At 37.8% G+C, this 24,624-nt stretch overlaps 2 protein-coding genes across 2 annotated transcripts in view; one reads left to right on the forward strand and one right to left on the reverse strand.

Annotated features, from left to right (window-relative positions):
* LOC126379177 (fatty acyl-CoA reductase wat-like) overlaps positions 1-16,339 on the reverse strand; it is a 55,179-nt gene extending 38,840 nt beyond the window's left edge. The window contains exon 1 of the mRNA XM_050027848.1: positions 16,170-16,339. The gene's annotated coding sequence lies outside the window, so the exon portion shown is untranslated. The remainder of the gene's footprint in view (positions 1-16,169) is intronic.
* Positions 16,340-20,396: 4,057 nt separating this feature from the next.
* LOC126379246 (vacuolar protein sorting-associated protein 37A) lies at positions 20,397-24,250 on the forward strand. Its single transcript, XM_050027940.1, has 5 exons — positions 20,397-20,570; positions 20,695-21,183; positions 21,735-21,925; positions 23,043-23,158; positions 23,405-24,250. Exons 2-5 carry the CDS (start codon positions 20,713-20,715, stop codon positions 23,527-23,529), a joined length of 903 nt encoding a protein of 300 aa, XP_049883897.1. The 5' UTR covers positions 20,397-20,570; positions 20,695-20,712; the 3' UTR covers positions 23,530-24,250.
* The last annotated feature ends 374 nt before the right edge of the window (positions 24,251-24,624 follow it).

The following is a 24,624-nucleotide window of genomic DNA, read 5'->3' on the forward strand; positions in this document are numbered from 1 at the left end:
TCATGCTGTGATTATGTATAGATTTGTGTTGCACTGACCACCTTACCAGCCATGGATTTAGTCTCTAGCTCTGGTTATCGAAGGAATTAACGAACAGTACCTATGCATCTTATAACTTTGTTTTTGGGTATAAATGATGACCCTTTTTATTAAACCCAGGCACAATTACATCTTCCACGCATTAACATTCCGATGAAAATAAAAAGAAGCAATATAGGCAGCAACATAATTACTTATATAAATAATATGATCCAAATATCAAGCAATAATTATTTTTAATATATGCTTCTGCACTTACATTGTATTTTTGAATAATTATGTACCCGAGTAATGAGAAAATATGTAATTATATGGGGAAAATAGCCTGGAAAGTACTATTCAGAGGCCGACGACAGGAGTCCTAGTACGGCTTTGAAATAGACTACTCTGGGCGCCATCCCACTTGCGTCAGACAGAGTACTGCGGAGCGGAAGACAAGAGGGAAACCACTGCCCTATTTTTCTCTAAAAAGTAGCATAGAGGATGCTACAGCGATAAGAGCGTGGCTCCTGTGTGATCATGAGGCTGGAAAGTCCCTCGGGCAACCACAAACTGAATTTTAACTTAATTTGACAGGATCAAATGGAATTCTATAGTCTCTGCTTACTCCGGTGGGAAATAGGCGTGAGTTTATGTATGTATGTATGTTACAGGATCAAAACTAACTCCATCTCTGTCTTGCACTTATTGTAAATGAAGGACGGTTTAGTTTTTAAACATAACTTACGCATTTCTATCATAGATTTGCTACTACCGTAGATTGAACATCAGCGCTCGAAAAGTGGGACGCAGAGTTACTGTTAATATAGCGACGTTGACAGTACTTTACCTCAGTGCGCGTTTAGGCGCCGAACTGGCAACACGGGGAAGTGCGTGGTAAAAACTTGCAAAAATAGATGCTCAAAGCGAAAAAAGAAAGATGGAACATAATGTTTCTAATTGCGCATGTTATCATGGTATAAACATTTTAAAACAAGTATTCCCGGTCAATCCGAGTCGCAGTATAACCCGACCGCGTTACGAAGCACCACATACGTAATAACACGATGCGTACTTAATTTGACACGATTTTATTGAATGTATATACCGCTGTGTATGAATGTATAGCTAAACAAGCGCCAAGTTTTCGCCGCATCTTTGTATCAAGCGCTGTATCTACGGTAGTGGTAAATCAATGATTGCTCATCATCACCAGCCCATTAACGTCCCCACTGCTGGGACACGGGCCTTCCCTACGGATGGATAGGGAGATCGGGCCTTAAACAACCACGCGGGCCCAGTGCGGATTGGTGGTTATTGACGACTGCTAATGCAGCCGGGACCAACGGCTTAACATGCCTTCCGAAGCACGGAGGAGCTCGAGATGAAAACTTTTTCTTTTATGTGGTCACCCATCCTATGACCGGCCTTTGCGAAAGTTGCTTAACTTCGACAATCGCAGACCGAGCGCGTTTACCGCTGCGCCACCGAGCTCCTCGAATTGCTATTGATATTGAAACAGCTTGCGTGTGCGTTCACTTTCATCGAGACACCAAATTGGCACGCGCGGTGGATTCCGTTGTTCATTGACTCTACATTAATATATATGAGCACAGAGACGGTTGCAGATGGACTACTTAACTATTTTAATAGTACGGTCACGAGTACCTAATAATATGTATACACTTCGAAACCATGTCACATTAACTTTTTTGACGAATTAAACCGCAAGTCTCATTAAAAGTCAAATATGATAGTGCGACAGGGTTCTAAAGTGTACATTATATTGCTCATGACTGTATACACTTTTAAACCATGTCACATTAACTTTTTTGACAAATTAAACCGCAAGTCTCATTAAATGTCAAATATGTTAGTGCCACAGGGTTCTAAAGTGGGTACATGAAATATCATGTGCTCATGACTCATGACTGTACTTTGGTATAGAACACTTAGTTCGTACTCTTATTGCGACTCAGTTTAAGGCCTAAACTTCTTCTATCGTGTGCGTTGTGAGGTGGATTACTAACCGGTTGTATACGCTTTTTGTTTGTTATAGGTTGTCTGACCTTCCAACCCGCGAAGGGAAAACCAGCCCAATACAGGATAGGTCATTACTGCAATAAATGACATTTCATTTCATATATTTTATATTGTGTAAGTATTTTTAATGTTGGTTTTAAGTGCAATAGAAAGATTTTGTTTTGTATTGTATTGTACCTATAAAATTGCTATTATTAATCGCACACGCGATATTATATAACTGAAACACAAGGAGGAAATGCGTCGGAAGCCATAATGTATCATTCACTACAGCTGTTGAATACTACATAACATAACATAACAAATACTTTATTGCACAAACAGGAAAAAACAAAATACAAAACAGAAATAGAATTAGTACAATAGGCGGCCTTATTGCTAAGTAGCAATCTCTTCCAGGCAACCTTTAAGGCAACCTTTTTACTACATACATTTACAGGGTGTTAGTAGTGACTTCATGACTCGTAGAGGAGCTCGGTGGCGCAGCGGTAAACGCGCTCGGTCTGCGATTATTGAAGTTAAGCAACTTTCGCAAAAAAGGTGACCACAAAAAAGTTTTCATCTCGAGCTCCTCCGTGCTTCGGAAGGCCCGTTAAGCCGTTGGTTCCGGCTGCATTAGCAGTCGTTAAAAACCATCAATCCGCACTGGGCCCGCGTGATGGTTTAAGGCCCGATCTCCCTATCCATCCATAGGGAAGACCCGTGCCCCAGCAGTGGGGACGTTAATGGGCTGATGATGATGAGTGACTTCGTAACGAAAACTTTGAGGGGTGATTTGGACCATGCCATGGCCGGCTAGCCCCATGTACTTACATGGGGTAAAAAAGTACTTATATTACTTAATAGGGAGCGAGCTTATTGCTATTAACCGGGCAATAATCCTGGAAACCACGTGATATCGATTATCTATGATCCAAACATGAATTCAAACTCACAAATTACAAAAAAATCATTAAAATAAGTAAGTACTTAAAGCAGATACTTAGGTGGTTAGCAGCACTTTGTCTTCTTCCGTCGTGTAGATTGTGAGGTGGTCCTCACAACCAACCACCACCATAATCAGAATCAGAATCATTTATTCAACGCAATTATCATAGATAAACTTGGTGAAAGTCAAGTTTAACATTTTCGAATCTACGTCATTTCGTAAGGTGTTATGGCTGAGGAGAAGAAATATCAAGGAACTGCAACAGCAACACATCTTTTAAATCAATGAGGGTACATTATAAGTTATTTAATAACTAGAGAAACACATTTAATACCAGACATTTTTATCATTTAGGTAATCATTAATCTTATAATAAGCTTTTTTACATAAAGTAAGCTGTACTGTCTGGTATTTTATTGTAAAAACATAATAACCTCAAAAAGATTAATTTACTTAGTCTAGAATTTTGGATAGCAATTTTATTTTGTTCCTTATAATCCACCTCATATAATCCACTCGATAGAAGAAGTAGATTGATTGATTTCCCTGTCCACCCTGGTATAGAAGCAGCGTGAAGATGACTAACCGCAAGTCACGTCCGTCATATAAGGAAGATTCACTCGCGATATCTTGCGACATGCGGTGAAACTTGCTACCACCGACACTGTGGACTTGACACAATTATTTATTTCTGCTATAGGTTGGTACTTAAATACTAATCTGCTATAAAAAATAAGTAAAAGAAGTCAGCCTAACATGTTCAAAAATGGAAAGAATTTTATTCATGAATGAAGTAAGCGTACGACTCAGGTGTACGACCATTGTCTTTTTTTTGTTTTGGTTTTCCCCGAAGGGTAAGGCAAAGGAAATTATGCCCATACAACCATGTGTTACGTATTTTTTTCTTGATGAGTAATGAAATGATGAAAGGTGATGACGATGAATGATGAAACCTAAGCCCCCATCCTCGGAGCAGACTCCTACTCCGAACCACAAATGAATTAACTCAAAAGTCCGCATAAACAAACTTTTGAGTTATGAAGCGGCTTGTTGGCACGAAGCGAAAATAGATAGATACACTTTGTTTATTGAATATTCCGATATAATAACACTGTCGTGAATGCTTTCCGACTAACTTAATGCGGTCATTATTCACAAAACACAACTTCATATTAATTATTTAGATTATTCAATGAAGAAAGCAACTGTCCCGTTCCCGTTCCCGCCAAAAAGCCCCATTGACTACCTTTTTTAATAGGTAAGTAGATGCTTATTTTATTTTTTTAAAGACATAAATTTACAATCGAAACCCCACGGAACCAATCGCTCGGTTAGACATTGGTATTTATCTATTAAGTAGGTGAACTAAGTAAGTAATAAAACTAAGGAGATTTTTAGAAGATGTTTAAAAAACTATTTAAAATGGCTGTGATGTCGACATACGTGTGCATTTATGTACATTTGTGGTTTTGACGTGACTTATTATTGATTTGCCGCAAATAACATTAACTAGTTCGCCGGACAAATGAGGAGCGCTGAGAGCTCTCACCCGGTACAAAATTTAAGACAACAGGCCTGAGGGTGCCCAGTTGGGCGCGAACCTCGGCTCAGGCGTCGTCTGAGAGGATTATATTTGAAAGATTTACTTAATCGACTCTAGTGGGTCGATAGCGGTAAGAGCTGAATAAAGGAGTATTTCTGTACAAATTCCATGGAAAGGTATCAAATCAAATCAAATTATTTATAAACGCAGGTGTACAAAAAGTTGTTACATAAAATTATTAAATTTGATCTCTGTATTCAGTGTGTTAGTAGTCATACAAATAGTATTGATTTATATAAAATTGATATTTTTTTATTTTAAACTGTATTGATTTTATGTTTCTTCAAAAGTATCTCATTTGATTTGGTTGCCTATTAAGGTGATGTGTTTCAGTCAGCTAGGTAACGCTGCGTCAGTAGATGGCGTTACTTCTGCAGTTTTCGTATTTTTTTCCATTTATTCGTTTAGTGTTGAGTACTGACCCAGTGAAATGTTAGGTGGCGAAATCTTACATACATTATCTTTAAGTTAAGCTACAATTTTGAAGTATTTACTGAAGATATCATATTGAAACATTGCATCAAAAGTTGGTGTCATTTCAATTTGTGTACAAACACGAAGCTGTCACACACACATGCGAACTAGGTTAGCTATTAAAAGAGATGCATAATTTGAAGTCTACTTCTAACTTCTAAATGGCGCATTTGGTAAAGCAGTAGCCGCCATTCTTAAGGTTTACGGTTCAAACCCAACTGCATGTTTTAATTGTTTTTACTTTTTGTATTTTTTTTTACAATTGAATTTGGCGAACCCGTCTATTTGTTACGGAATTTTCAAAAAGTATCACTTTTACCAATAATATTATAATTAAGTATACAATAATTTACTTTGCACTAAAGTACCTTCCGTAATTTCCGTATTTTTTATTTTGTAAAATTCTAACAGGCATTAATCGCATCAGTGAACAAGCGGCTAACTAAAAAACTACTGAACGGATTTTCATACGGTTTTCACCAATGAGTAGAGTGATTCATGGGCGTGCTTTAGGGTTTATAATTTATACAAGTATTTTTTTTTGTATAAAATGGTTCAAAAATGATGATGAAAGTCAAACATAATTATCGTTACAAATATAGCCGACTTGGAGCTTTCGGCGAAAACGCTGCCTGAGCCCATTGAGATATAACAAAACAACGTATGGTTGAATTGTTCCTTTTTTGTAGGTATACCGAAAAGTCCACAATATGTCATAATAATTATATTGTGTATAAAGAATTGTGTATATGTATTGTATGATTTTACAAATAACGATCACAGTACAGTAATAATAAGGTAGATTTTTCCTAAATTGCGTAGGTTCAAACTTTGTCGCATCGCGTTTGAAAGATGTAATAGCGCTTCAGGACGTCCCGCAAGCACGGCGCTGATGTCGCAGTATCCGCATATAATTATTATGACTTGTCATTTAGTTCCAATAAAATCCGCGGGACTTCATACGTATGTCAGTGACAGCTGGTGATAGCATGCGGGACACTTAGCACCTAATCGAATTCTATGTTGTTTTCGCGCCCAGTCCAGACGACTCACAGCGCATTTCTGGACATATATTTACGCGTGGTGTTTATTGTTAGGTTAGTTAGTTCAGGTTAGGACGTCTTTTTATAACGAGGACGTTAAAAAAAGACGAGGCTGGGACGTATTGAAGTAGTATTTCCATATATACGCGGCCTGAAATGGGCTGTTTCGGGGACCTGAACTGGTTGCTGTCGAACTTATTATCACGTTTTCTTGATTAAAATTCATAAATAAGTCAAATAGAAAATAGAAAAAAGATTTTATTTAGTTTTAGATCTGTCATGATGTCTGTGATGTTTGTTTATTATACATAAGAATTTCAAAATTTATCTTATTTTTTTTCCCAAAGGGCAAGGCAAAGGGAACTATGAACATACAGCCATGTCTTGTGTTTTTTTTTCTTGATGATGATTAATGAAATGATGAAACCTAAGCCCCCACCCTCGGAGCAGACTCCTACTCCGAACCCCAAACGAAGTAAGCGGCTTGTTGGCGCAAAGCGAAAATAGATAGGTACACTTTGTTTATTGAAGATTCCGATTTAATAATACTATCGGGAATGTTTTCCGACTAATGTGATCATTAACCACAAAACACCACTTCGTATTGATTATTTAGATTATTCAATGAAGAAAGCAACCTTCCCGTTCCCGGTCCCACCAAAAAGTCCGCGGCAAAGAGAATATAAATAAATCTGTATGTTGGATGGAAAAACAATTAATTATAAATGACTACTATTTAGGCCGGCAAATGCAACAACTTCTTTTTTGATTTGGTTTTCCCCGAAGGGTAAGGCAAAGGGAACTATGCCCATACAGCCATTTCATTTTATGTATTGATTTTTTATTATAATATATGTCCTCTTTTAAAACACGGTATTTACCCATTATTTAAAAATGTTTAAATAAGATACGTTATTACAAAAATATTTTTCCAATATTCCTTTTCTCAGATTGTAGTATTTTTAGTTTTTTATTTATATTTATTCTCTTCATACAAAATCTCTTTATAAATTGTCACTGACATTCTATTACACTTGTCAAGTAGTCAAAGCCTTTAGAAAAAAAAAACTATCACGCACACAAACTAACATTGACACCTCTACACGCTCAGCAAATACACTGTAATCTGCACCACTACAAATGTAGAATTGATCAAAATTGAGGGTCTGAAATATGGTACTTCTCGTATTCGGACCCTAAATTTTTGTTAGTTTGCGAAAATAATACACCAAAATATTACTATTTATCGGTTTTACAACAATATTCCTCTATCCGTTTTCCTGTAGCACTGCATCAACTTTTGTATGGAAAACGAATCACCTTAAGTGTGCTGATAATTATGTAGACCATGTACCTAATATTACCCTAAAGCCCTAAGACTCTAAGATTGTCTGGAAGAAATTGCCATCTGGTAATAAGGCCGCCGATTGTGCTTCTCTTGTCACTTTGTAATTGTTTCTTTTTTTATTAATGTTGTGTTAGCGTTAGGTATTGTAAGATGACGATTATTAAAAAAAAATACATTATTTTTTCCTAAGTCCACACCTTGCGTACTACGTGCGAGTATGCAGGCCGCGAGTGAAGGTTAGCGAAATGTGTCAAACGGTCGCCGGTTCGAGTCTCGACTCGGCCATTGTGCACCGACTGTTCTAGAATGAACCTTGGCTGAATACTAAACAATGACGCTTCCACTCTTTTTAACTGACTTCAAAAAAGAAGGAGGTTATTTATTTTTTATAGATTGGTAACATTCACGTGCTCAGCGGTGAAGGAAAAACATCGTGGGGAAACCCACATTCCCGAGAAATGCATTTTCGAAGGTACGTGACCTAACCTGTATCGGGCTGGGTTTCCCTTCGCGAGTTGGAAGGTCAGACAGGGTGTTGCTTCTGTAAAAAAAACCGGACTTGTCAAATCTTCAGGTTAGGTAAGCGGACCCTGTGAAAAACAGGATGAAGGAATAATGCTAGGGGGATGATGATGATATCATTGACAAGGTTGCCTGGAAGAGATTGTTACTTAGCAATAGGGCCGCATATACCTAAAAGTAAGTGTGCAATGCAAACAAATGTCAAATAGCAATATTGCTTTCTTAGATGAATTGCTTCGATGTGGCCATTTTAAAACCCCCCTGCTCATGAAGCCTTGACTGAATACTAAACAATAATACCGTTAGGATTTCACTCTTTTGTTGAGATTGCGTTTCGAAGGTCACGCGTTCGATGCCCCGTTGGGCAACGTAGTATTTTTTCTTTTTTCACAACTGAATCAGAACACCTCATCATCATCTCTCTAGCATTATCCCGATTTTCACAGGGTCCGCTTACCTAACCTGAAGATTTGACAGGTCCGGTTTTTTACAGAAGCGACTGCCTGTCTGGCCTTCAAACCCGCGAAAGAAAAACCAGCCCAATTCAGGTTAGGTCACATACCTCCGAAAATGCATTTCTTGGGAATGTAAGTTTCCTCAAGATGTTTCGCTTCACCGCTGAGCACGTCAACAAACAATCTACAATACGTCACGTCAGAAAAAATACTGAAATCCAGATACAGAATAGGTACAGAAAAATACAGATTTTAATGCAAAATCCATTTAGATCTTCCTATTTATGTCCAGCCGAGTAAGAGTCCATAGAAATGTCTATGCCAAGTTCGACAGATAAGTAAAATCAGGTTCACAGGATTAAATAAAAAAATAACATAACATAATAAATAGCCTATATAAGTCCCACTGCTGGGCACAGGCCTCCTCTCAATCAACCGGAGAAGGTATGGAGCATACTCCACCACGCTGCTCCACTGCGGGTTGGTTGGGTTGTTAAAAAAATATTATTATACATACATACATACATAAACTCACGCCTATTTCCCACCGGGGTAAGCAGAGACTATAGAATTCCATTTGCTTCGATCCTGACACACTTCTCTGGTTTCCTCCACATTCATCAATCGCTTCATACACGCACGCCGGTTCAGAGTAGATCGTATTGAACCTTTTCTAAGGACATCTCCAATTTGGTCATCGTAAGTCCTTCTCGGTCTTTCTCTGCCAGCCCTACCATCAACTTTCGCTTTATATACCGCTTTTAAATATTATTATTTTTAAAAAAAAAACATGAATTCGAAAACAATTTCGACAATCATTGGTTTTAGGCGTGTGCTGGATCCGAACCTGTGACCTCAAAGTGAGAGGCAAGCGTTCTACCTACTGAGCTACCACGGGTCTAATCAGAAGACCTACCGCCACTTTTTATACGTTTTTTGTCTTATCAGGTTTGTTTCATATGTCATTAACTACTTGGGCGGACAAATGGGGAGCGCTGAGGGCTCTCACCCGGTACAAAATTTAAGACTGATGTTGCAAACATTAGTTTAATGAGGTTGGTAATCCACCTCATACTGACACCCTTAAAAAAAAAAAACATTTTACCTCCCCCTTCACTTAATTCGGAGCCTCCACACCCCAGTTGGGATAAAATAACTATTAATTACTTTATTTTATTTATTTTTTATTTTATTTTTTAAATTGTTAATCATAATTTTGAATGATAATTGTAATTGTATTAATTTAATTTATTAGATATGGATAATTATGTTAATCTGGAATAAATGAATTTATTATTATATATGTCATTTTCATATCTCAGGACTATGGAGTCCCGGACTTTTGGAAGGCGTGCGTGGGGCCGAAGCCAACACGTAGAGGCCCCTTAAGACAGTTTAATCTAAATGTGGTGTGACACCAACCGGTGATTATCCCTGTATGCACTATGGGAGTGCACCCAAAGACAATCCCCGGTTCGTGTAGAACTATTGCAAATTATGGGAACAAAGGGAACTGGGCTATTGGGTTGGGGGTTAGTGGACCGGGATACTGGAGCTATGGGGGACTATGGCGCCTGCTCGACCAATGTTGGTAAACATATTATTATTATTAATTCATATAAATAAAATTCGAAAATAGGTCGAAAAGTAAAATGAGACTGCTTTTTGATCATCTTAGACTGGCTTCTGTTTCTAGATTAGCATTATTAATTTATCTTTGACTCAGTCAAATACCCTATTTTATGTGGTGGGGGCTTTCTTTCTTTTTACATAAAGAACGGCAACTCCCCACCAGCGTCTGAGCTAAGTTTACCTACCCCTCTCGAACATAGTCTAGACTTGAATCGTATGGCGACAGACGTCACACACACAGATGCGCGTGTACGATAACGTCAATGTGTGGTGTCTGTGTAAGACATGGTTGTTTGTATGAAATGTCCGGGGTGTGCTTATGACGACGAACTTTTTCATTCCCTGGCTGTTCCTCTGACAGGGTGTTAGTGACATCGCAATGGAAACTGGCTTTTTGGCGGGAAACGGGAACGGGACAGTTGCTTTCTTCATTGAATAATCTAAATAATTAATACGAAGTGGTGTTTTGTGTAAAAGCTCTGTGTAAAACCAGGAGCCTGTTTCATACATTACAATTGTAAATTACAACGACAATTTGGTGTTCATTGCGTAGATAATATGAAACTGCAAAATATTCGTGATCACACACTCCGCAATGTACATAAAATTGTAAGTTTTATTAAACATGCCCCAGGTTCTTTGTATGAAGTGTCCAGGGTGTCCTTGGTCATCAGTGTGACAGACATAGACATTATGTAAGACAGTTCCAGGAAATAATATACTTAAGTATATACAAGAGTAGGTGTTCGTTAGTCGAACCACGAAGCATTAACTAGGTTAACTATGCACTACTTCGCGAACGTAGAACTTATCTAATATCTTTCATTTCCCAAGATTTAAAATGTGTGTGGAATCTAATAATTGTAGCGAGAATTCTTTCACAAACATATATAGTTAATTAAAGCACATAATAACGGGTTCTTACCGCGTTTAAATGGGGATATGAGACTCCTCGGAATGGGGATGGGAGTCTCATATCCCCCATTTAAACGCGGTAAGAACCCGCTATTATGTGCTTTAATTATGATAATAACCGCGTAAACTTAAAAACAATGTATATATAGTTAAGTACATGGATAGTGACATCGTAACGAAAACTTTGAGGCATTATTCAGACTATGATTCTGAGTTGATATCACGTCTTCTTCTTATCGTGTGGGTTGTGACGTGGAATACCAACCTCATCAACCCTCAGTTCCATAATTTTGCGACAGAAAATTCCACTTGATATTAATTAACTCGCTTTTAATTAACGCTGGATGCGGGCAGCGCAGGACCGATTGTCGTGGAGATCCTTGGGGGAGGCCTATGCCCAGCAGTGGGCGTCGTACGGCTGATGATGATGATTAATTAACTCAGAATAACGAGCTGATTCATCCCCTTCAGTATTCGATACGATGTCACTTACACTTGTATAGTTTATATAGGCAGTGGTTCGATTCCCAATTGGGACAATGTTGAAATCAGGACATTGCAGGCTTGAATCACCCGATTGGTCGAAAAATTAAGATGATTCTGTGATTCGGAAGATGCGTTAAGTCTTTGTATTTAAAAACACCTCTAGTAGAGAAGCGTGGTGGAACGTACGCCATACCCCCTCTGGTTGGCTGAGGGGAGGCCTGTGCCCAGCAGTGGGACGTATATAGGAAGTTTATGTTATGTATGGTCACGAGCATTAATATGTATACAATTTGGTACCATGTCACATTAACTTTTTTGACAAATTGAACTGTAAGGCTCACTAAATGTCAAATATGTTAGTGCGACAGAGTCCTAAAGTGGGTACATTATATTGCTCATGATATGGTGAAAACCAAAAGAGCCTTTTGAAAAATCACATTTGATGTGATTTTTGTTAACCAAACCTTGCAAAATACAAGCTAGTTTAAAACCAGGTCAAAATTTGACAAAACAAACAAACTCCACCACTCTGCTCCAGTGCGTTCAGGCTAGTAGCCTGGCACCAACTTAACGTGCCTTCATCAGCCTGTAATGTCCTAACCAAACAAAGACAATGTCACAAAGTAATTTCGATAATATCCCAATCGGAAATCAAACCTGGACTACTAGATCGTGAGCCTGACACTTTAACAACTACTCTATGGAGGGTGTATCTCGTATGTTATGTTATGTGATAGGTAATTCATCATCATCATCACCAGCCCATTAACGTCCCCACTGCTTGGGCACGGGCCTTCCCTATGGATGGATAGGGAGATCGGGCCTTAAACCACCACGCGGGCCCAGTGCGGATTGGTGGTTATTAACGACTGCTAATGCAGCCGGGACCAACGGCTTAACGTGCCTTCCGAAGCACGGAGGAGTTCGAGATGAAAACTTTTTTTTTGATAGGTAATTATAAAACCTAAATAAAAAGACGTGCTAAATCAAAAGTAGGTCGTGCGCGTAAGCATATAAATAGTCTCATAATTATAAAATAATTACATTAGTAATCATAATACTGATTCATGCCAAATGCCACAAGAGGATACCTAAGTCTAACATAACATAACAACACGCCTGTACCTGTTTTATAATTTTGTAATACTAAATAATTATATCTAAGTAAGTTTAAGTAGTATGTTTCTATGTATATATATATACCGCGATGTCCGTGGCCTCACTCGGCAGGGCCCGCAGAATACCAGCGTCGTGGCTCACGCCGCGACTTATGCTGAGCGAGGTCCTTTATTCCGGACGCCACCGCAGGTGATCGGGCCGTTAGTGCGTTGCATTTAGTATCATCATCATCATCATCATCAGCCCATTAACGTCCCCACTGCTGGGGCACGGGCCTTCCCTATGGATGGATAGGGAGATCGGGCCTTAAACCACCACGCGGGCCCAGTGCGGATTGGTGGTTATTAACGACTGCTAATACAGCCGGGACCAACGGCTTAACGTGCCTTCCGAAGCACGGAGGAGCTCGAGATGAAAACTTTTTTTTTTGTGGTCACCCATCCTATGACCGGCCTTTGCGAAAGTTGCTTAACTTCAACAATCGCAGACCAAGCGCGTTTACCGCTGCGCCACCGAGCTCCTCAAGCCGAGCATTTAGTATACTTAGTTTTATTATTATTGTTTTTATGATTTTGGTTGGTTTTTGTTTTGGTAATTTTTTTTTGTCTGTGTACTTATTGATTTCCGTGTGGTTTCTGTCCTGTGTTAAATGTAATGTACCTGTCTGTCTGTGTCTGTGGTGTCCGGAAGTAATAAATGTTTCTTTCTTTCTTTCTTTCTTTTTTACTTCCGAAGAGGTAGGCAGGGGTGCACATACACCCACTCTTCCCCAGCTATGTTCAAGTCCCATGTAATAGCGGGCGAGCCTGTTTGTTGCCTTTAACCGGGCACAAATCCTGGAAACCACGTGATATCAATTATCTATGATACAAACGTGAATTCAAAGTCATAGTCGAATGCAGTGGTTTTTGTAGTAATCCAGTGGTTTTTAAATCCTAGAAGGACGTACAGTCATGAGCAATATAATGTACTCACTTTAGGACTCTGTCGCACTAACACATTTGACATTTAGTGAGACTTACAGTTCAATTTGTCAAAAAAGTTAATGTGACATGGTACCAAAGTGTATACATTTAATGCTCGTGACCGTACATTGGCTGTATTTTCTTGTTTCATACTTTTTAGAGTAATTTAGAGCATGACTTTTCCGTAGTCGGGTTTGAGATTTTAAACTTTTTATTGTTTATTAAAAATCAGTGTTTTTGTGAAAAACATTTTCAATTATATCAGACTAAACTCACGCCTGTTTCCCACAGGGGTAAGCAGAGACTATGGAAATCCATTTGCTTCGATCCTGACACACTACTCTTGCTTCCTCCACATTCATCAATCGCTTCATACACGCACGCCGGTTCAGAGTAGATTGTACTGAACCTTTTCTAAGGACATCTCCAATTTGGTCAATGTACAGTCATGAGCAATATAATGTACCCAATGGACTCTGTCGCACTAACATATTTGACGTTTAGTGAGACTTACAGTTCAATTTGTCAAAAAAGTTAATGTGACATGGTACCAAAGTGTATACATACATATTAATCCTCGTGACCTTACCTACAATCAAAGAGCAAAAGTGCAGTCACTGAGCCCAGCGAATTGTTTGTAAACAGTGGTGAAATTATGAACCATTAGTTGTCGTAATTATAAAATTTATGTTTTTGTAGGTGTTTTTGGTCTATTACAGAAACGACATGTAACCAGGAGGTCTTAAGTGCAACCAGTTAATTTATTACTTGGCAAGAAACTGATTGGACTTTTGCAGCTTATCGTACGCCCTTCTAGGACTACTGACTGATACTTAGAATTAAAATAGTTTTTCCCAAAAACAGATTCTCAATATTCAATAAAAAGTTTCAAAACTCTAACCCGACTCCTGAAAAGTCATGCTCTAAAAAGTATGAAGTAAGAAAATAGGTATATTTCTCCGAAATTCTTCCGAATTGTGGTCATTAGTAGATAAACATACATACATACATAGCGTTCAAACACATAACCCTACTTTTTGATTCGCTGCAGTCGGTTAAAACGACCGGATATGTACAGTTACACACATACAGATAAAATATCCAGTAAGTACATTAATATTTATTATCACTAAAAACATAAATAACATAACATATATAAACTCACACTCGATATTCCTTACAGGGTGGGTAGAAGACAACATAGTAGGTAGAATCAGAAGGCAACTTCAGCCACTTTTCATACGAAGTCCTAAGATGGATTATGATATATGGTGACAGGTGATCGTCTGTCGCCCATAATTTTGGCCCATAATGTCAGAAAGGCCATTTTGTCGGTTTCTACGACATGATGGATGGAAGATAAAGCAGCTGATCATGTTCTATGTTTTTATCGGCTTCCAGAGTAAAATAATTGGAAAAGTTATTTAATTTAAAAAAAAATGTGGTCTTATTCGCTGATATCTGTATCCATATTGTACCTAATGAGAGACTTTCCAGCATACGTTCATCAAAAACAATATATATGGCGCTGTACAGATGTTCCTTTGTTTAACCTTCATGGACGACAGATATACGCATATTTTATTTTTATTTTTGGGTATAAATGATATGCCTTTTTATTACACCTAGGCACAATTACATCTTCCACCCATTATTATTCTGATCAAAATAAAGAGAAGCAATATAGGTAGCAACATAATTCTATACATAATGTGATACAAATATCAAGCAACAATTATTTTTAACGTATGCTATGCCAGAAGCATAATATTTTGGAATAATTATGTACCCGAGTAAATGGGAAAATAGGTAATTATCCTGTTGGATACGGCCTCTGTGGTCCAGTGGTTGAGCGTTGGACTCACGATCCGGAGGTCCTGGGTTCGATTCCCAGTGGGGACATATCACAAAAATTACTTTGTGGTCCCTAGTTTGGTTAGGACATTACAGGCTGATCACCTGATTGTCCGAAAGTAAGACGATCCGTGCTTCGGAAGGCACGTTAAGCCGTTGGTCCCGGTTACTACTTACTATGTAAGTACGTAGTCGTTATAAATGAGTCATGTCAGGGGCCTTTGGCGGCTCAATAGTAACCCTGACACCAGGGTTGATGAGGTTAGTAATTCGCCTCAAAACCCACACGATAGAAGAAGAAGATCCTGTTGGAGATATACAGCTCCATCTCTATCGTTTTTGGTGAAAGCCTGGAAAGTCCTTCATTCTTGTGCGTTGCGTATCATAACAATGAACTTCCTATTTTACCTACTATAAATAGCAAATTATGTTTTCATTCACGCATTTATAATGCGTAGTTACGACACAAGTGTGCGAATATTTTACACACAAATATGAGGTCAGAAATTAGATGTCGCAACAAGTTATGTTTGCCAAAATTAAGCAACATCGCGCGAGGTACATAATCGAACGCAATGGGCTCTGATCCGGCCTTACGCTACATTAAAAAAGTAATACAACCATTTCCGCGACTTTCACAATCTCTTGTTTATAAAACCCAGAAAATATTACGAAATACGCATAAATTATGTTTTAAAACGACAATGTTATAATAACATTAATAAAATATCCACAATTACAATATTCACAATTATTCCACTTACCTAAACTAAAAAAGTTTCCCGCGAAAAAATAAAATGTCACTTTGACACTGGCACAACACTCGCGGATGTAGACTTTTTTTTGTGAAAACGGAACGTCAATTGGCGCGAACGTCAGCCATGACTGTTCAACGGACACTATTGCAACGGGCCAAAATATGAGGCCGAAAAGATAGTTATGTAAGACTTTATTACAGCATATTACATAAAAATGGCCGTTGGCACTGACGGTCGTATATTATGCAAAGATTGTTCGGGTTTTCTCGACGATTTTTAGGTTATCGGATGCGTCCTTTGCTATTCGTAACTTTTTTATTTTTAGAATTAGGTTGAAACGTAACTTTTTTAAAACCACTTTTTGGAACTTCAACACCGGAAACTTTACTTATCTTGACACAAAATGCAAATGTTTTTTTAACAAACTGCCTTCAAACGAAAAATAAACTTTTTTATTTTTCGAAAGTCACTAAAGGAAAAATTTTACTTTGCGAAAAATCTCGTAGGTACAAAATAATCTTATTTTGTATTGTATTCGTTCGAAGATGCCAGTGTAACACTTACAACTGGTCGCTAAGATTCTGCCCATTCACTCCCCTCTCTGTGACGACACAGTTGCATACAGGGGGGGGGGGTGGTAAAAAATGCGTTAAATTGCACATCGATTTGCGGAGAAGATAATAATTGGTGCTAATTCCTGTAAATACCATCTAATTTTATTTTAAGTTATATCTGTCCTTTTCTTATCCGCCGAAAAGGAAAGGGACGGGTAATCGACAAGCATAAAATTTATGGAACACACGTCAATTTTAAGCACAAATCTAAAACAACCGTCTAAAAATTTTACATCAGTCAATAACCCGACACAGTTAAGTAGACAGCACGTCAAACGGATTGCATACCAGCGACATACCTTTTGATTCGTCCTGGTTATTCATTCATTTACTCATTCTTCCTAAAATTAAGAGCTGTGAATCATCCGTCCCTTTCCTTTTCGACGGATATGAAAGTGAGGGATATAACTTAAAATAAAATTAGACGGTGTCTGCAGGAATCGGGGCCTATATTGCTAACAATAAGTGTTACGCTTATTAATTAATTGATTTAAGACAAAGATACATCACTAGCTTCATAAAAACACTGTATTGGGGGTATTCACATTTTTCAATACCCACCTACCTACTTCAAATGAAACCTACTTGGAATGGTGTCAAATGAAAAAGTGCTGGAAAGAGTTGGAGAAAAGAGAACCATATTGAAGACTATAGACAACCGGAGAGGAAATATGATTGGCCACCTGATACGACACGATTAATTTATAACAAACATAGACGGAAAAATTGAAGGGAAGAGAGGAAGGGGATGTTTTTATTGGTATGTTTATGTCCTTTATATATGTCGTTGTGCAATAAAGTATTATTGATTGATTGATTGATTGAACAATTATGAAACAAATAAAAGAGAAGGTGCAGGTCGTGTCGTATCGGGAGGTGAAGGTTTTGGCGGGAAGAAGAGAGGAATGGCGATTACTCCACCGACAAGAGCGCAGCTCTTAAGTAGAGAGAGAGACCTACCTACTTCATATTTTGCAGTTCCTTCTAAACATTTTAATGAACCTATTCCATTTCTTAATGATTTCTTCTTCTTTTTCTAGTCCTTTTATCCCCTGTTGGGATGTAGAGCTGGAATAACAGCTTTCCACTCCTCGGGATCTTATGTAGCCTCTGCTGCCTGCTCCCATGATATGCCGAGAGTTTTTAATGAGCGACTTTCAATGCTACGTTCCTCAAAAACAACATAGAGACGGCGCTGTGCAGATTTTCCTTCGTTTAACTTTCATGAATAAGGCCCTGCGCAGACGACAGACTATCCGTGACGCACTTTTTAGTCTGTGAAAATATAACCTATGCAAATATGCAGTAACGCGCCGGACTTTTTGCGCATCGTGTGCGTTACTGCATATAATTGCATAGGTTATATTTTCACAGACTAAAAAGTGCGTCACGGATAGTCTGTCGTCTGCGCAGGGCCTAACAAACATACTTACGCATCTTTTATCTTTATTTTTGGCTATAAATGATGACCCTTTTTACACCCAGGGACAATTACATCTTCCACCCATTATTATTCTGATCATAATAAAGAGAAGCAATATAGGTACCTAGCAACATAATTTATATACATAACATAAGTTATTATAATTTTTTATCCGTCGAGGTATAATTTTGACATGTACATTGTATTTTGCATTTAAACAGCAAAAAAAGAATACGGAAAATATTAATGGTAATTTAGTAGGTACTTAATATTTTATAAACATGTCATCACGTCTCGAAGCGGAAGTAAATGGTAGTGAATGTTTTACTTTTAAACACGTAAGTAGGTACATTTACTTTACTCAACTACTTATATACGTACCTACATGATTTAAATAAAAAGATATTAATTGTCCTTAGAAAGTAACGTAAACTTACAACTTACCTACTCGGCCTCTGTGGTCCAGTGGTTGAGCATTAGTCTCACGATCCGGAGGTCTCGGGTTCGAAACCCGGTGGGGACATATTAGTTTTATTATTATTGTTTTTATGATTTTGGTTTGTTTTTCTTTTTGTTTTGGATATTTTTTTTTGTCTGTGTACTTATTGATTTCCGTGTGGTTTCTGTCCTGTGTTAAATAAATGTAATGTACCTGTCTGTCTGTGTCTGTGGTGTCCGGAAGTAATAAATGTTTCTTTCTTTCTTTCTTATATCACAAAAATCACTTTGTGATTCCTAGTTTGGTTAGGACATTACACGCTGATCACCTGATTGTCCGAAAGTAAGATGATCCGTGCTTCGGAAGGCACGTTAGCCGTTGGTCCCGGTTACTACTTACTGATGTAAGTGAGGGGGGCCTTTGGCGGCTCAATTATAACCCTGACACCAAGGTTAATGAGGCTAGTATTCCACTTCACAACCCACACGATGAGAAGAAGAATGTAAAATCATTATGATAACACTCGTGTTGAAAGTCAAGTTGCTATTTTTTAAAACCGCTAGAAGAACGTAAGTTATATTGACCAAATTGGAGATGTCCTGCAAGAGAAGGGTGTCAGGATCGGAGCAAATGCAATTCCATAGTCTCTGCTTACCCCGGTGGCACATACGCGTGAGTTTGGAAAAATCGGTGAGGTGTGCGTACTTAGTTCATCTTGTGACGGATGTACCTCTGACTACCCCATTTGGGATATAGTCGTGAGCTTAAGTTATGTTGTGTTTATGTATGTTTGTACGTACATGATGAAATCTACAGTTCCCAATAATAATGTGCCACCTTCTACCTACTTCTTTATTGTTTGCTTGACTGCTTATTTTCCCTAAACTTCCATTAACAATCAACAAAGATGAACCATTATAATGGGCGACAGATTTGATTACACAAGGGTCTGTCCATCTCAATAGAGATCACAGGCGTGAGTTTGTGTGTGTAAGACCTTTTTATACGTTTTGAGTGAGAATAAAAAAGGCCTTCATCTTGGTCCTTGTTTCATCTGTTTGAAATAATCATACCAGGCATGAACAGCGTAACAGTATTTTTAACTAATTAATCATTTGAATGAAAAATATTTTGCGTGTAACGAACCGTAAATGTTATTTTGACGTTTAAATAGTAGGTTAGTTTTCTATGGCAGCCTGATTATTATTCTACTATTATTCGTTTGCGACTTGGTCACAACTGTTCTCCATCTTTTTTGGCCAAGATAAGGGTGCGGGACCACTCATTGTGCGAATGTGGATATGAAGAGGGTACCATTGATCACATTTTTTTCAATTGTCATAAATACCCTCTTTCTCTGTATGATTTCTTGCCCAACTTTATCCCTCGCCCTACTAATATGTATAGTGTATTATCTTATGTAGATTCCCCTTTTATAGATATTTTAGTTAAGTACATTGAAACTTTTAATATTAAACTTTAGTAATTGTTATTTATTTTATAATATGTAGTATAATAATTACTATATCTACTAACTAATGTGCTTATGTCTGTTTGTTCCTAGGTTACACAACCGATCATTTGGCCTAAACTTCTGGAGCTCCTGTACACTGAAAATGTGTATTTCCCAACCCTGACGCTGGCAAAATTGTCCCTGTTGACAGAAGCCATTTAGGAGAGAAAAAAAAAAAAAATATTTAGTTTGCTTTCTAATTGGCCGATTTAGAAAATGAATGTCAATTTCAGCCAATGGTAAAGCAGGTAATGCAATTACAAATTGATAGCAACGAAAACAGCATTAGTGTAGTATTGATTGAAAAACTTTTCCTTACGTTTTGTAAAAGAATTCTCGGTCAATTACTTACGAGTTTATTATAAAAATTGTTTCATATTTGCAAGATTCTTGTATATTATCGCATCAAGTCTGAAGTGTAAGTATAATTCAACAGTTTCGTGTACAATGTTGTTATGTGAAAGTTAATTTGTTGAAGTCCCATTTCCAACAAATTTATGTGAAATAAACAGTATTCATAATAATAAAGTGAATCTTTTCAGTGATTTAAAACATCCAAGATGTTACCGCGCTCGTATTACAGCGAACAAGACATCAAGAAACGCCAAATAGACACGTTAAAAATTTTCAATGAACATGTTACTGAGTTGCAGCCAGAAGCTGAATACAGGGTTGACTTTGCCGCTGATGGAAAAAATATGAACCTAAACATTATTTTGAGTCCTGAATTTCCGAACGAAAAGCCCGCCATTTTTGTAAATCCACCAATACACCATCCGTGGGTGGGAGAAAATTCAAATCAAGTTATTGGAGCTCCGGGATTGTTAAACTACACACAACATTCAGATTTAGGCAGGGTTGTGCAGGCTATCATAAGAGAGTTTCAGAAGTCGTTGCCAAATTTACAAACTGACGAGAAATGTAACGATAGCCCTCAGTCTCACGTCAGTGCTCAGTCGTTAATGTTTCCAGACTTGAACGAGTTAACAATCGACGAGTTACAGGAGATTGCTGATAACCCAGATTTACAGGTACTGTATAATTGTACTTAATAATTGCATCATGTCATGCATGTCCTCTTCTAGGAGTGAGGGAAAGGGGAGAAAAAGCAGATTGTTTTAAATGCTTTTCACAATCTAAATTATATCTTTTACAAAATATCAAAGCATATATTTTAGTTATAATATACTTTATTGCACTTAACAACTAGTTACATCACAAACAAGAAATGGACGTTTACAAGTTATTGGTTAGGCATATATGTATATTTATTTTATTTAAATGTATTTATTGGTAAGTTAACTTACAGTTTGTACCCGCAATCTTTAAATTTAAATTTTTACATATCTCCTCAACTTATGGTTGTCTGGAAGAAATCGCTTTAAGCGATAAGGCCGCCATTTGCCATGTACCTGGTTAAGAGTCTTTTGTGATTATTTCTTTTTATTTTGGTGCAATAGAGTATATTTGTTAATACAAATATACTAATGTATATTTTTATGAAATTTGTGTCAGTGAACATAGACAAATAATCCTCAGTAAATTACTGTTATTAATAATTACTAATTTATTATGCTTCTAGGACAAACTACTACAAAACAATCCAGCCTTAGTTGAACTAGAGCTGGAGACTGAAGAACTCATGGGCAGCATAGAGCAGATAGCTCAAGACAACCTGGCCAAGCAGCGCACCCTGGACAAGCTGAAGTCCGAGGTCATCGACCGCATCTCCACCATTGTGCAGATGAAGATCAACTACGAAGAGTTAAACAGGTATTTGTGCAGCTTCGTAAATCCGATGTAATATATACATACATAAACCACGCCTACTTCCCACCGGGGTAAGCGGAGACCATTGAATTCCATTTGCTTCAATCCTGACACACTTGTCTTGCCCCGAACTTGACTTGACTTGTCTTGTTATATCCAATGCAATATTTCATATATTATCTTAAACTGGAAGCAACATGCAACGTTAAGCCGCCAAACTTAAATGGGATTGGGGTGGACATGTTTGCAGCCCACTGACAGCATAGAAACTAGTATAAAAATAAATACTTAAATATGACTTTTTACACTGAATATTTGGTATAAGGAAGCTTTTTTTTGACGTGACTTATTGTATATTTGCCACAGATGGCATTAACTACTTGGCCAGACAAATGGGGAGCGCTGAGGGCTTTCACCCAGTACAAAATTTATAATAACAGGCCTGAGGCCTTGGCTCAGGGCGTCGTCTGAGGGGATCGTATTTGAAAGAATTACTAACTTGTATTACACGGCGCCGGTACTAAATTGTATTTTTTTTTTAAGAATATCTATGGCTCTGTGCCGAGGTTTTCCTTGCTCTTTTCCCCGGCTATACAGGTTGTGAGAAGCTGCAGTAGTTTTAGGCGGATGAGACGTTTGTTATGTAAAAAAATACGATTCAAAGTGTAACTATGTTACCAACTGAATAAGGATATTTTTCAAATCAAATCAATTTATTTGCGTACTATAAGAGTACAAAAAAGGTGGTAAAATAATTCAAATAACAATATTGCGATGTGTTCGGCCTGCCTGCAAAAAAAAAAAAAATAAAGAAATGGTACATTGAAAAGAAAATTATTGAAAATAAACTTATTACTACTACTGCATACTACTACTTATTATTACTATTGCTGCATGAACAATAAGGCCGCCTGTTGTGCTTTTCTGTATATCGACGGGGAAGAAGCAAATACTCCTATCTTACAATTAGGTCTGTGTAAGATAGGAGTATTTGCTTCTTCCCCGTCGATATGTTGTCCTTATCTCTGTATTTTGTGTCCATTGTGCTGAATAAAGTATTTTATCTATCTATCTATTATTATTACTTGTTGGATTTCAACTTGAATATTTGCTATGCCAGGAAGCACCAGCGGCTGGCGGATATGTATGACCCGCACCGCATCCGCGAGTGCGTGCGCGGCGCCGCACTGCGAGCCGACGAGGACGCAGAGATGATCGCTGAACAGTTCCTGCATGGTGAGCTGGATTATGTCACAAATAGGATAGTTAACAACATGTATACATACATAAAAGTTGAGGAGCTCGGTGGCGCAGCGGTAAACGCGCTCGGTCTGCGATTGTTGAAGTTAAGCAACTTTCGCAAAGGCCGGTCGTAGAATAGGTGACTACAATAAAAAAGGTTTGCGGCGCCTTTTATAGTATGACAGCTTTTCCTATACTACTTCCCTAAGTCATCTCCAACAATATTATATTTTTTTCCAGGTAACCTACCAGTAGAAGTATTCATCTCAAAGTTTGCAGAGAAACGTGCCCTGGGACAGGCCAGGCGGGCCAGGGAGGAACGATTGGCCCACCAATTGGCGCAGTTAGACCGGGCCACCACATAAAAAAAAAGTATTGCACTTATTATTATGTGCGTTAGTGAGAACTCACAAAGCGAAAAGTTCGCAAAATCATCGGATCGCAATTCGCACTCTTTTGTCAAGCCGGGAGTGTGTTATACATTATCCCGGTACTACCTGGTAACCCGGATACTTAACAATCAATCAATCAATCATTTTTTTATTTGCCAGAATACAATTTACAAAAGAGATGATATAGTATTACAGTATGTCATAGTATTCAATCTTAACTAGGCATGCAAATATTTTAACAATTCGAAAACAAAACTTCCAATCATAATAAATTTAAAATTTTACTTAAGTGAAAGTGCTTCTCATACGGAAAGCGCCAGTTCCAACCCCGGTACCGAACTTGCACACATGAGTTATTAATTTATCATAAGTGCAGTTTGCATTAACACAGTTGGCTCGACCATTATAGACAGCGATACGGCTCACCTATCACGTTGGTCTAACAGTAAGCTCGGTGAGGTGTGGGTACTTAGTTCATCTTGCGATGGATGTACCTCTGCCTACCCCACTTGGGATATAGTCGTGAGATAATAGGCAAATTTCCAACTAGTCAAATCAGTTACTTTTTACTAAACGTCAAAACACGAAATTACTACGGATTTTGTATGAAAAAGCACACTGTGACGTGATAAAATATCCGATTGATTTTGTAATAAGTTAAATAGAAAAAATAAAATATTTTTGTTTTGTTTTAGATCAGTCTTAATTTAGTAATCAGAATTTTATTATTTACCGTTGACTTAGGGCTAGCCAATTGTATAAATTTTGTAGTCACACTAAATATAAAATTTAAAAAGTAATGTTATACATATCTGCACGCCCGATCACTTTTGGGGTAGAGAGATCAGTCTATCTTGTAATAATCAATGTTAATCATTCAAGATTGTCCAAAGAGCAGTATTTGTCGTTGGATTTAGTATAAATAACTTGATGTTGTATTTTAATTATATATATATATATTTAATTATATATAACAGCCTCCGTGGTCTAGTGGTTAGAGCGTTAGGCTCACGATCTGGAGGTCCGGGTTCGATTCCCGATGGGGACATTGTCGAAATCACTTTGTGA

This window comes from Pectinophora gossypiella, chromosome 28, assembly GCF_024362695.1.
Source record: "Pectinophora gossypiella chromosome 28, ilPecGoss1.1, whole genome shotgun sequence".
Lineage (NCBI taxonomy): Eukaryota > Metazoa > Arthropoda > Insecta > Lepidoptera > Gelechiidae > Pectinophora > Pectinophora gossypiella.